Source organism: Macadamia integrifolia, unplaced genomic scaffold, assembly GCF_013358625.1.
Source record: "Macadamia integrifolia cultivar HAES 741 unplaced genomic scaffold, SCU_Mint_v3 scaffold1186, whole genome shotgun sequence".
Lineage (NCBI taxonomy): Eukaryota > Viridiplantae > Streptophyta > Magnoliopsida > Proteales > Proteaceae > Macadamia > Macadamia integrifolia.
The window spans coordinates 145999-160373 of record NW_024868113.1 but is presented as its reverse complement, the minus strand read 5'-3'; the positions used below and the strand labels follow the sequence as shown (position 1 = coordinate 160373).

The 14375-nt window shown below is 37.2% G+C and overlaps 1 protein-coding gene and 1 pseudogene across 1 annotated transcript; both read right to left on the bottom strand.

Annotated features, from left to right (window-relative positions):
• Window positions 1-3235: 3235 nt before the first annotated feature.
• On the bottom strand, window positions 3236-4205 carry LOC122063064 (annotated as a pseudogene).
• Window positions 4206-11281: 7076 nt separating this feature from the next.
• Window positions 11282-13712, bottom strand: LOC122063066 (glucan endo-1,3-beta-glucosidase-like). The gene is made up of 2 exons (XM_042626723.1): window positions 13594-13712; window positions 11282-12500 (listed from the first exon to the last, which is right to left on the bottom strand). The coding sequence occupies exons 1-2, from the start codon at window positions 13685-13687 to the stop codon at window positions 11545-11547; spliced, it is 1050 nt and encodes a 349-aa protein (XP_042482657.1). The 5' UTR covers window positions 13688-13712; the 3' UTR covers window positions 11282-11544.
• Between the last annotated feature and the right edge of the window lie 663 nt (window positions 13713-14375).

The window sequence follows — 14375 nt, the reverse complement described above, 5'->3', positions numbered from 1 at the left end:
CAGCTCCACTTGCGAGCTTGGCCTCTAGCTTGGTATGCTCCTCTTACATTATGAGCTCCTTAGTAGAACACTTCCTTTTGGTCCTAAGAATCCAATGAATTAGGCAGCATTTGCACTGTTGGCTACAATTTGGCATATTCTACATGCGTTTCGAGTTAACCCTTCCATTTTTTGTATCGTTATAGCCCAATCAACAATATCACAAGCAATTTCAGGAGTCAAAATGGGGATACAGGTTATCTACAATGGGTGTCAATTTCCGGCTGGCCTGGCAGGTCCGACTGTATAAAGCCTGAATCAATCCAACCTGATTAATAAATATATTAGGTTCAATCCCAGTCCTTTAATAATGATCACTCCAGGTACGAAGATCCAACCCAATGGCCTCTGATCGATAACTTGCACAAGAAGTTTAAAGCCTATTCATAGCCCAATTAGAGTAGGTTCACTTATAAGAACCAAGGATTTGGTAATCAATAATATTGGTATCGGTTTCTGCCAATATCAATACGATATTAATCTTAATAGTTATATTTTCCCTTTTTACAAAAAATTACTCTTTTTACAATTTACCCCTGGTCCGATATTGATACTTGATTTAGATTGATCAGATATCGGTATCGATCTCTGTTAATTCCAATACAATATGGCCAATCCAATACTAATACTTAGAATCATGAGCGCAACATGTTTAAAGCTTAATTAAATCTCTTTCATATCCCGATTAGCTAATTAGTATATTTAAGGCCTGTTTAGCCCAATTAAGAGTCAATACTCAATCAACTAGTCATAAATAGAATCATGCCTAACATTTGAGGCCTGATTACTTAAATGGTTTGATCATGGTGTAAGATACTCTAGTGTGCAAACCCGATTAGATACAACCAAAACCAATCTAAATTGGCATGACCAATTGACACCCCTAAATTCTACAGCCTCAAACCATCAAGCTATTAAATCTTTTTAGACTGGCCCTATGGCACATCCTCTCCAACGAAGGGCACATTTTGTTGTTGCCCCAGTGGTTGGAATTAGGGTTATGTTCACCTTCCAAGACAAACTGAACTTTGGGCTTGGCTCAGGTTCCCATGTGGGGACGGGTGGGGACGGTTTTCCACCCTTTATAAGAACAGACTTTTTTTTTCCCCTTTTTAAATTAAACCTTCAGCAGAACTGACACACCTCTGACTTGTGTGTTAACGTTAGAATGGACGGTGGGGATGCGTTCAGATCAGGATTCTCTTTTTCGGGGAGAGAGAATCTGAGGCTCGAGGGGTATGGTTAGGATAAAAATCGTCTGTTGTTTTTCATCTCTGTTTTTCCATGTTTTGCTAGGTGCAGAACACGACATGTGGACGGTTCATTATCAACGGTCAAGATGCTTGCTTGGTTGAAGTTCTACCAAAACCGGGTTGAGATAAATGAACCAGACCGAGTATGTATGACCCAACCCAACCCGTTAACTCCTCTCTTCTTCTTCTTCTTCTTCTTCACCCTATTTTCTCAATGCCCTGAAAATTTTGAGCAGAAACACAGATCAGAGATACATCAGTGATTGAAACGGAGAAAAAGGAATGCAATCGCTAATAAAACCAACCGAGGAAACAAACTAACAGAAAGTAGACAAATACAGAACCAGGAAAAAAGAGACCTAAAAATGGGAAACTAAAACTTCTTTAACAGAAGAGTCACTTAGCTTGCACCTACGCATTCGGAAGCTTCCGGTCTCCCAGTCGCGCCCAAACGAGAGAGAGAGAGAGAGAGAGTACAAACTGATGAGAGAATTACTGGGAAATTAAAAAACTGAAGCAAGAAATCAGAAAAATAGAGTCGCTCCAAGATCAAAAAATTGGCAACCAAGAAAAATCGTGAGATTAAGTAAAGGTAAAGAGAAACACTGCACACAAATTGTTGATTTCAGAAATAAAAATCCATAACGAAAAATTTTCAATCAAGAAAGAGGGATCCATCTCCAAGACACTAATCCATGGCAGTTCAAACGATTTAAGAACGTGAAAGGAAATATCACACTTACCGAGTACTTGCTCGGCGGAGAATCTGTTGGAGACATCCTTTGAAAGCATCTTCCGCAAAAGATCATTTGCCGCCGGCGAGATGGAGTAAAAGTTAACGGGTTGGGTTGGGTTGGGTCATACATACTCGGTCTGGTTCACTTACCTCAACCCGGTTTTGGTAGAGCTTCAACCAAGCAAGCATCTTGACCGTTGATAATGAACCGTTCACGTGTCGTGTTCTGCACCTAGCAAAACATGGAAAAACAGAGATGGAGAACAACAGACGATTTTTATCCGGTTAGGAGAGTAGCAGTATGAGCCATCGGTGAGGGTTACTATGACGTGGCCATTATGATGAAGTCGATATCTCGAAAAGGGGTCATGCCTCGGGAGTCGACCATGATCCTTAAGTTCTTTTATCTCTATAGAGACAGGGAGGAAAGAGAGAGGAAGAACAGGCAGAGGCTTGGTTTTGTTTTTGTGTTTTTGTTTTTTTTGTTTTTTTTTTTAATTTAATAATGACATGTGAATGGACGCAACGACCCAATGGAGTTCATTTTTTAGTCAATCTTCCTCTGTTCTTGCTAGTTTGTTGAGGTGGTGTAGCACTGTGGCCTTATGGTGGTGGTTTTCTTTTTTCTTCGTAAAGAAAACGCTTGGAGGACTGGATGGAGTTGTGAAGAGGAGAGGAAGACAACTTCTACTTTTCTGCCACTTAATGTAATAGTATTACAATGGAGTTTTCCTCATATTATGATGAATGGATTCATGACGCTCATCAATTAAGTGTAATTTTTTTTTTTTAGGGGGGAGGATGGTTGGATGGGGAGAAGCGACGAGCATCACAGTTGGATTATCCCATCATTCAGTCATGGGGATGTTAGAGGAGATAAGTAAAGAGGAGGCGAGAAGCGACAACTATCACATCTAGACTGTCTCATCATTCAATCATCTGTGAAAAAAAAAATTCTTTCATTTACTATTATTATTACTATTATTATTATTTTGAAAAGCTTCCTTTATTTATTAAACTTCATACATAATCTAGAGCTGACCCCTTGGAGGCAATTATTTCAGCATAGTCCTGGAATCTCTTTATTAAGGACATGGGTAATCTTACCATAAAAAAAGACATGGGTAACTCTCATTTATTTAAGATGGAAAAAAACAAAGTTTAGAGGACCCCTTCAAGGCTTCAACACTTCTCTCTTTTAACACATTTAAGAGAAGCTGATTTGGTATTTGACTTGTTTATCTGGAGTGAATATTCCCCAGTAATTTTCTTCCCCTGCTGGAGTCTTTAGGTTCTCATCAAACATGGCAAACACGGATGTCTCCAAAGACCCAGACTTCATTGGTGTTCCATTCTTCACATGTAGAATCAGATTGTTGTTGTAAGTCTCTGCATTTGCTACTGTTGTTGTGGTTCCTCCTGTAGTTGGCCAAGCACTCTCCGATACAACAATTCCAACACTGGAACCACCTGCCTTGTCTAGAGCAGAGTAGAGAGCATCCATCATGGCATCAAACAGGTTTTGGTGTCCAAGGTTACCATATGGATCTGTCACCACAACTGATGAGGATGTGAAAAGGGCATAGGAAAGAGAGATGGAACCAGTGTTATCCTTGTAACTGAAGTAAGGATACACATTTGCCAGTAGTGGTGCCCCGTTTCGGGCAAGGAAAGATATAATTGGATCTATATATAAACTCACATCGGATCTGAATGCACCTTGGGATGGAAGGTAGGAGGTCCCAAGGACTCCAAAATCAACCGCTGTGGTCACTGCAATTTGTAAGCCAGCTGCTGAAATTGCACTATGAATGTTTTAAATGGCGGTAAGAACGTAGTTTACATATTGAGAATTTCCATTGGCAGGACTGACTTCATTGCCGACCGCGATGTACCGGAATTTGACAGTAGAAGAGTACTGTACCACATTAGTACTGTGCGTATATAGACACCTCTGTACGTGTACATATATCTCCACTTCTATAAAGATAGAAGTGAAAATGAGATTACTCTCCTTTACGTGTTGGAAAACCCTTACTGTGGCGTAATTAGCAAAAATTTGATTTTTGCTAGTATTGTTTACTTAGTATCCTGGATACTTAGCAGTCCATATTTTGCCTTAATATATAGAATTTTATACCTTCTTTATACGTACAAATATTGAGTATTACCTTCATATTTCCCTATTGTAATCACTTATTGGAAGTGCACTTTAAGGTGAATTGTTGTATCTTGACAGTGAGGACGTAAGGTCTACCCAATTGCACACAAATATGGGGAGTTCAAATACATTAATGAGAGTATACTAATACGACTCAACCCTACATAATTTGGAGGATTTCTTTTAACATTTTTGTATTTCTACTAGAACCAGTAAGTGGTACTCTTCTTCATTATTTAATAATATTTAAATCTGCATTTGTTAAAGTCTTCTACCTATTGCCCTCATTCTCTTTCTTATAGTTGGATTAACACAAACACTGAGTGGGAACAACAACTGCCTAGTGCAGTTTATGTAGCTGTAGTGCGCAAAGTCCACAATCATCAGGAGGTCTTGAGTTCAAGTCTCTTAGTTGTTATCTTCCCCTTCATACTAAAAAAAAAAGGGGGTAATTTTTTTAACCAAAATCCAATTTCTGTTAATCTAGTAATTTCCTAATCTTCTATGATGAGGATTTATACACTCAATATCGACAGCTTAAAACATGCCCATATAAACCATCATTATGGTTGTGCTCATCAAGAAACTACCTCTCTCTCTCTCTCTCTCTCTCTCTCTCACCTTCATTATTGTGGGGATTTTTTGGATCATTAATGTTTGACCCCTTTTAGGAAGAAGTCGATGATGTCACAATTCCTTGCATGATACCCTCTCAATACCATCTACACTCGTTGGTCTCTTAACCTTAGATGTGGAAAAACTCTATCCAATATGGTCAATGGATTTTGGAAGGTGTTGTGGAATTTTTCACGTATAAAGAATAATTTCTCAATTTATGTGAGTATGTTACTTCTTTTTTTTTTTTTCTCTCTCATATTAAATACTTATTCTTGTTTTTTTAATTTATCCCACATTCCAAATGTTTGATCAGATTTTATATCATTTGTTAGGTGAACAATGTATCCCACACATTGAGCAAAATCTGATCCATATAGACAAGCAGTGAAACTTATCTTATTGGTCAGACCCAACTTTTTTTTTTTTTGGATAAAGAAGCATCAGCCTGCACCTAGACACATGAAGGCCAAAATTACCAAAAACTCATTAAATGAAAAGGAAAAATTTCCTAGATCCATGGGAGAAGAAAAAAATTTACAAGATAAAGTAAGTGTAAAATGAAAGAAAACCTAATTATTTTGTAATTAATTTTCTTATCGTATAGATGTGTTTAGTTTCCCAAATGAAAAAGCCCACAACTGTTGGATGCCCCTGCTCTCTTTTTCTCAGTGCTGACGTGCCACGTAGACCAAAACAAAACAAACCCCAATAATAATAGCGCAACTCCTAGGGTTTTCAATCGGTCAGTTCGACTCAATTTTGATCAGGTTGAATCAGTTTCGGTCTAGGAATGAGAGAGACCAAAACAAATTCATTAAGGAACTTCGTTTTTTGGTCTGGTTTGATTTCGGTTTATTTCAATTTTACAATATTGGGTTAATACCAGTTTAGATTGGTTTATTATCGTGCTTGAATCATAATGAAAGCTTACATTCATAACATGAAGTAACAAAATATTTGATAAAAAACTTTAAATTTTTAACTAAATCATAGTTTATCATTGTAAGGGAAAGACAACTAATATTGAAACCAATAGATAAGTAATTACTAAAAAGCTAACTAATATTGAAATCACAAAATGAACCCTATTATCCAATCATTCATTTAACTATCCAACTAATTTTGCATAGTGAACAAGGAAATCAATGGAAATATTGTTACTATGTACAAATCAATTACCCTATTCATAACCTCATATTCATTGATTCATAACAGTCCACCTTAAAACAAAAAAATATTTTCACTAATATTGTAAAAAATGGATAATCAATTCTCCAATTTATAACCTCATAATCACTTATTTTTTATCGGTTCCATGTGGTTTGGTTACGGTTTGATTATTGGTTAGTTTGATTTGGATTGATTTTCAGTTGGTCCCAACATACCTCAGTCCAAACCAATCCACTAAAGATCGATTAGGTTCGATCTGAGTTTTTTCAATCGGTTTCAATTGATTTATCAGTTCGGGCTAGGTTTAATACCCCTAGCTATTCCTACTCTTTAAATTGATACATCCTTTCTACCAATTTTTTTTTTTAAATAAATAAATAAAGATTTGATACATCCTCTACTGGTTAGTGTTATAAATTCCTGTGTTCGTTAACTCTAACTAGCAAAAGAGGACAGGGTGCAAATGAGACTCTACCTGTGGCTTGAGTCTTAAGTGCCTAAAACCTCAACCAAAAATAAACTTTACAGAGGGCGAGGCAGGGTGAGGGATTGGCAGAGGGCCACGGGAGGGGTGCATCTGGAGGGGATGCTGCCGGACGAGAGGGGAGGTGATCAAGGGACATTAGGAGATTTTGAAATATTAAAGGTGAAAGAAAGGTGAAATTTTAGTTTTTGCAGGAATTTGAAATGAAGTTTAGAATATGAGAGTTTGAGTAAATATATGATAAAGTATAAGAGTGATGGTAATTAGCCTAATCAAATAAGATTTTTCGAGAGAAAATTACTGGAACATAGGCTCCTTTGAAGAAGGATTCAAACTTTTCACGCCTAAGTATAAAGAAGCAGATAGTGAGGCATCAACTGGTGTGATGGTTAGCTTACAAAGCCATAAAGTCTATATAGCATAGTTCTTACAAAAGAAAAGAAAAAAAATATAGCATAGTAGCATAAATACAAATATTCTTTTATAATTTTACCAAGAATTTTTTGTTTCATTTTGTACACAATATTAGAGCCCGTTTGGTATCATTTCTGTTCCAGAAACACTGTTTCGTGTCAAAAACGAAAATTTCTGTTTCTGTGTCAAAATGCAGTTTTTAAACGAAAAAATGGTGTTTCAAAATTTCAGATTTTTATTGGGAACTTTTTTTTTTTTTTTTTGTAAAATGAAACGAAACTGGGAAAACGGAACTCCATTTTGGAGTTTCCAATCTCGTTTTTTCAGTTTTTTTTTTTTCACTTTTTGTTCCGAAAAAATAGAAACATACCATAAATGCATCAAACAGAAGATTTCATTTTTTCGTTTCAATAGAACAAATTTGAAGTTTTTTTAGAACGATACCAAACGGAGCCTTAGTATTGGTAGAATTTCTTTGACATTTTTCCACAAAAAAAAAATCTTTGACAACTAGACCTAAGAGCCCCAAAAGTCATACAAAAAAATAGGTCGTCATTAGACTGGGGCAATTCGATACATCAATGATCAAACATGACCTGACACCACCAATTAGGACTGCTAGTTCCAATGGTTAGGGGGTTTGTGGATGTAATTTTCTAGTAGGTGGGGGGTATTGATTACTAAACTAGGTAGTGTGCTCAAGATTATGTTGAGGGCCAAACCATTTGAATTAAGATATAGAGGTTGGTCTAAATCTCTCTATTTAAAAAGAAAAAAAAATTTGTAAGAGAAGGGAGGGAAAACAAGCACTTTACAAAGTGGGTGTTAGTGGTCAATATTTTTTTTTTCACCAAAACAATGACAATTTTTTTATGAAGGAAAGAGAAAAATTTTCAAGAAACAAATAGTGGTTGAATCCACAAAAAAAAAAAAAAAATGATGTTGAAGCCCTTTTAGTGAAGAAGTGGAAAATCCACACCCCACCTATCCCAAGGAATAAAAAAAAGGAAATAAAATGATACAGCAGATGGCTTCAAAAGCGGGATGTAAGAAGTGCAATCCCATTGTGCCAAGAGTTCATGATATCATCTTTATTTTTTGTACAAAACATTTTAGCGAATTTTGAAATGCATGTTGTTTTTTAACCAATTTTTTTAGTATATTTTAATAAATTTTATTTTTATTTTTATTTTTATTTTTACCACTAGATAATTTTTATCAAATCTCATAAAACATTTTACGGAAGCTACTTCTGTATCCAAGAGGTCAAAGTCTTTGTTGGAAACAAAGAAGTCGAAGTCATTGTTTCTTGAATAAGAAAAAGTAGTCTTTCATATATCTGGAGAGAGAGAGAGATGGGAGTTGAAAGATGGAAAAAAAAAAAGAAGTCTAGGTGGGTGGGCGCAAATGGAATGTTAATTGATTTTTTTTTTTTCCGATAAAAAATGTTAATTGATGGGACAGAAAACATTTGTCCTTAAACTAAAGTCTTTGATTACTTCTTCTATGAACTTTTATTCTTAAATTATTCTTAGAATGTGACACTGATCAAATGATTCAACCTTAGCAATAGCAATGGTCGAAGGACGTCATTTTCTTTTTGTGATGCAAAGTGATGGAATTTCTAAACAACAATGAGATTTACGGATTCAATTCTTCTTTTGAGAGTCCATCGCCCAAGTCAGGCCATAATTACCTGGGCTGGCACTGCGTGTCTAGACAGTAATCTAACATTTTGGGATAAGGTGCGGAGAACGAGGCACTAACAAGGGCGTGAAAAATGAGGTGTCAAGAACCATTGGATCACCACTTGGACACGTGACGCTAGTCCAAGTACCTATGGGCAAGACCTGGGCGATGAGTGCTCAGGAGAGAGGCCGGATCCAAGATTTACACTCTGTCACTGGAGGAAATTTAATTTATATTAAATAGGGGGAGAGAGCGCTACCCGCTGGTGTAGGTACTCGCCCACTATGTATGTACCTTGGTAATTTTGTCAAGATATTTTTTATTTAATCTTAGGAAAATGGTTATTTGAGTAAGTGGCACAAGATGCATCAGCGTTTTAGATCTCTGTCTCTCTTCTTTTGATAATGAATTCCAATTTTAAGTGAATAATATCTTTCACAAATCGATATATTAAACAAAGTTGTTAATCATTCTCTTAAAAATCTTCTTCATTGTCAAGCCATTGATCATCGGAAGCAGTGAGATTTCATTAGCCTCAAATGCCGATAAAGAAATGGAGGAATTGTTCATTGCCTTCACTAAAGCAGTATTGTATATAAAAATGTGTACCTTTATTTATTAAACTTCATGCATAAATTCAAAGAAGACCCCTTGGAGATAATTAATCATCATAGTCCGGGAATCCCTTAATTAAAGAAATGGGTAAGCATTTATTTAAGAAAGAAAAAAACATAGAATAGAATGGTAATTGATGGGACGGAAAACACTTGCCCTTAATCTAAATCCTTTAATTACTTCTTCTATGAACTTTTATGGTCAAAGGGCATCATTTTTTTTTTTTTTTTTTTTGTGATGCAAAAGTGATGGAATTTCTGAACAACAATGAGATTTACGGATTCGACTCTTCTTCTAAGCGCCCATCACTTAGGTCGGCCCATAGCTATCTGGGCAGGTCTCACGTGTTTAGGCGGTAATCAATGTTTTGAGAGAAGGCATGGAGAACGAGGCACTGACAAAGGCGTGGAAAACAAGACACCAAGAACCTTGAGTCAGATCTGAGATTTACACTCTGTCAGTGGAGGAAATTTGATTTATATTAAATAGGGGGAGAGAGCGCTACCCGCTGGTGCAGGTACTCACCCACTGTGTACGTGTATACCTTGGTAATTTTGTCAAGATTTTTTTTATTATTTAATCTTAGGAAAATGGTTCTTTGAGCAAGTGGCATAAGATGCATCAGCATTTTAGATCTCTGTCTCTCGTCTTTGGATGGTTGTTCTTTGGGTAACCCAGGAAATTTTGGAGCAGGGGGTGTTTTTCGTAATCATAGGGGCTTGGTGGTGGGTTCTTTTAAGAAGTTCTTAAGAGTCCACTCAAATTACTACGCTAAGTTTATAGCTCTAACAGAAGGACTTCTTAAAGCCAAAGAGTTACAGGTGGAAACTCTTTGGATTGAAACGGATTCAGTAGCAGTGGTAGTAGCACTTCAATCCAAATCTATTCCTTGGTTTATTTTTCAAGATTGGATATCAGTGATGGATTATTTGAATTATATTAGCTAGAAGATCACACATTGTTTTCAAGAAGCTAATTGTGTAGCAGACTTTCTTGCATAGAGGCAGCAAAAACTAGGTCTTCGAAAGGTAACATCTCTTTCCCATCTCACATACGGTCAGAGATTGCTCATGATCCTGAATCGAGACCTAGATTTCAATTTATCTGATGATTATATATTTGTTTAATCTATTTTCCCCCTACTGATGGCCATGCCAAAGGTGGGGGTCTAAAAATTATTTTTCTAAGCTGTATTATTTTTTCTTTTTTCTTTTTTCTTCAATAAAATTTTTTATATTTAGCGAAAAAAAAGTGAATAATATCTTTCACAAATCGATAAATTAAACAAAGTTGTTAATCATTCTCTAAAAAATCTTTCTTCATTGTCTTGCCATTGATCATCAGAAGCAATGAGATTTCATTAGCTTCAAATGCCAATAAAGCAATGGAGGAATTGTTCAACCACATCAAAGAAGCGCAATAGAATCTACATTAACATTGCCTTCACTAAAACAGTATTGTATATAAAAATTTCTACCTGCACCTAAACAGATGAAGGCCAAAATGACCAAACACCCCTCGTTAAATGAAAAGGAAAAATTTTCTAGATAAATGAGAAGAAAAAAAACTTACAAGACAAAGTGAGCATAAAATGCAGTCAAAATCCTAATTATTTTGTAATTAATTTTCTTATCATGTAGATCTATTAAGTTTCTCAAATGAAAAAGCCCACACATGTTGGATGCCCTCGCACGTGCTCTCATTGGTTTCATGTTGGTGTGCCACATAGCACATCAGCGATCTCCACTCTTTTTTTTTTTTTTTAAATATATATTTCTTTTTTTGCTATGACTCAGCAAAAGTATATATTAAGCACAAATATAAGGATGTCTAAGATTTACATTCGAGTATTCACAGATGAACAAAAATAAATACATATAAAATAAAGTATACACTAAAGACTTTAAATTTCCACCTTTGACATAGTCCTCAACAAAGATTTAGGATCACAAGATTCATTCAAAAGGACCACCATTGGCATGGACGAAAAATAGACTAACAAATATAATAGGTATGTCTCAAGTCCATCAAGAAAAATGGTAACGTGATCTGTCCAAACTATCCCAGATGGCATCAGATACACATAAGTTGAATATAAAATCTGATAAATAGACCATTGTGTCATAGCACATTTCTTTATAATAAAATTTGCAATAACATTGCCTTCACTAAAAGGAATACTATATATAAAAATTTCTACCTTTACTTATTAAATTTCATGTATAAATTCAAGGCTGACCCCTTGGAGACAATTATTTCATCATAGTCCTGGAATCCCTTAATTAAAGAAATGGGTAAGCATTTATTTAAGAAAGAAAAAACATAGAATAGAGAACCCCTTCAACACTTCTCTGTTTTAACAAATTTAGGAGAAGCTGACTAGGTATTTGGCTTGTTTATCTGGAGTGAATATTCCCCAGTAATTCTCTTCCCCTGCTGGAGTCTTTAGGTTTTCATCAAACATGGCAAACACATAAGTCTCCAAAACCCCAGACTTCATCGGTGTTCCATTCTTCACATGTTGAATCAGATTGTTATTGTAAGTCTGTGCATTTGCTATTGTTGTTGAGGTACCTCCTGCAGTTGGCCAACCAGTCTCCGATACAACAACTCCAACACTAGAACCACCTGCCTTGTCCAGAGCAGAGTAGAGAGCATCGACCGTAGCATCAAACAGGTTTTGATATCCAAGGTTACTATATGGATCTTGCACCACAACTGATGAGGATGTAAAGAGGGCATAGGAAAGGGAGATGGAACCAGTGTTAGCCTTGTAACTGAAGTAAGGATGCACATTTACCAGTAGTGGTTCCCTGTTTCCGGCAAGGAAAGATATAATTGGGTCTATATATGAACTCACATCGGATCTAAATGCACCTTGGGATGGAGGGTAGGAGGTCCCAAGGAGTCCAGTTTCAACCGATGTGGTCACTGTGATTTGTAAGCCAGCTGCTGAAATTGAACTTTGAATGTTTTGCATCGCCGGGAGAACGAAGTTTACATATTGAGAATTGCCATTGACAGGACTGACTTCATTGCCGACGGCAATGTACCGGAATTTTACAGTAGACGAGTAGGCTACCACATTAGACTGCACCCAGTCATTTGCAGTGGAAGTGCTGCTTGCTATGCCTTGAAGTGCATCATTTGGGACACCCAACATGAGTTCAATGTTGGAGCCACTTAGGGCTTGGAGAGCTCCTTGGTCTGGATAATAGAGTCTCATGCTTGGGATGTTTAGGGTTTTGTATAGATCCACAACTTCTTGTTGAGATGGTAGATTGTTGCCAATCATTCCGTAACAAACACCTGTTTGTGTCCCTGCATTACATTGAGCCAAAATTGATATGATATTGTTAGATCAAACACCAAGAAACACGAATAAAGAGACAATAGATCCGTACGACAGAGATTTAATGAGGTTCACACACCAGGGTGGTGTGCTACGTCCTCGGGCGAAGAAGAAGATGATTCACTATGCAGAGGAGAAATTACACCCTAGCAGCGGCGAGGAAAAACTCGCCCTGAAACCCTAGCTGCGTGAAAACCGTGGAATACAATGACTTTCTCAATAAGCAACAGTACATTATATATATACTCCAAATCGCGGTTCAACCCATCGGGTCACGGTCGATCCGGTCGACCCATACCGCGGGGGCTACGCCCCCACACCCCCATACAAGATCAGTGATGGGCTCCGAGGCCCAAGCCCTCTGCTTTCATCACAGATCTCAGAAAATTTCCCATTCAGGTCGCCACCAAAATATGTCGGATCGGGTCAATCTTGAAAACATGTCAAGAATTCGAGACAAACTTAACAGATATAATTCCGATTGACACTGGAGTGTGAATTTTATCTCCATCCAGTAAATACATAAACATAAATGGACAAAGTTTTCCTTTGTCGTGCAAATTGAATGGATGGACTGTGAACCCCCCTGGCCACTCATCATCCATTCACAGTGGCCTTAGGGAAACTCGATCCTACATAATTAACCCATCCTAATGCAAATAAGATGGATACCAATGAGTTGAGGCCCTGAAGCTTAGTGGCTAGTGTTCTAATACCATACCTAGCCCTAACCTTAAAATGGTAGTGATACCATATCCAAAGAATAAGGGCGGGCTCAGAGGTTGGATCTATTACAGCAATCCCAAATAGATCACTAGTCAACTTGATCAAATTAACTTCCGATCAACCTAATGTTCCTACGTCCAGACAAGGAAGTGCTCACTTTAGGAGGGGCACGGTGGTCATTGCACATCCCTTGTGTCTATGCCGTAACACTAGGCCACTATCGGACAAAAAACATTGTCTCTATAATTAGAAATACCTGAACAGAGAGAGAGAGAGAGAGAGAGAGAGAGAGAGAGAGAGAGAGAGAGAGAGAGAGAGAGAGAGAGAGAGAGAGACCTGTTGTGTCTAGCCTAGCAATTAGCAGCCCAAAATGAAGTAGCATTGTAGCAGCAAAAATAGGGAAGCTTCCTGTTGAAGAACATGTAGCCATGATGAATGAGAATAATAAAAGAAGCTCAGAGTTGGTGCGTATATTATATCAGCACCATTTGGTCTTCTTTTATATAAGCTTGAACGATTCTAAGTCCTGCATCACTCCAAATCTTGAGCTTGAAAGCTTCCATGTCCGGCATCACACTCAAGAATAACCCTGTAGAGATTTTAGTTATTGAGTCTTGGAAGTTAGAAACTTGGATCGTATCCACCATGTTATTAAAAGGCATGTGTGGATCTACTGTTGTTATGATTGATAAGTCTTAGGGCCTTAAATTTCCGTTTTTTTCCTTTATTAATACAGTAGTTTCTTCCCAAGGATTGACCTCAGGAGAGAAAGACGCTCCAGAGGACCAACAAAGTAAGGGGGGCCAATCCTCTTACAGGGGAGGGATCAAAAGGACAAAACATATAACTCAAGCCACAGAACAAGCAAGGGAGAAACCAACAAAGCACCCAATAACCACCGACGGTATCATCTTTGGGGCCAAATGGGAGCCACCTCCCAACTCTCCATTAGGAATAGATTCCGATAAGATATATTGTTAAAACGTCTATCTTATTGAGTAAAGCCAAAAGGCTACGCTTGAATGATTCCCTGTTGTCTCCCACAAGTTTGAATCCATGACCTCCACCCCATGCTGCTTTTTTCAGTCACTCTCTTTCAGAATCAGTCATGATCTTAA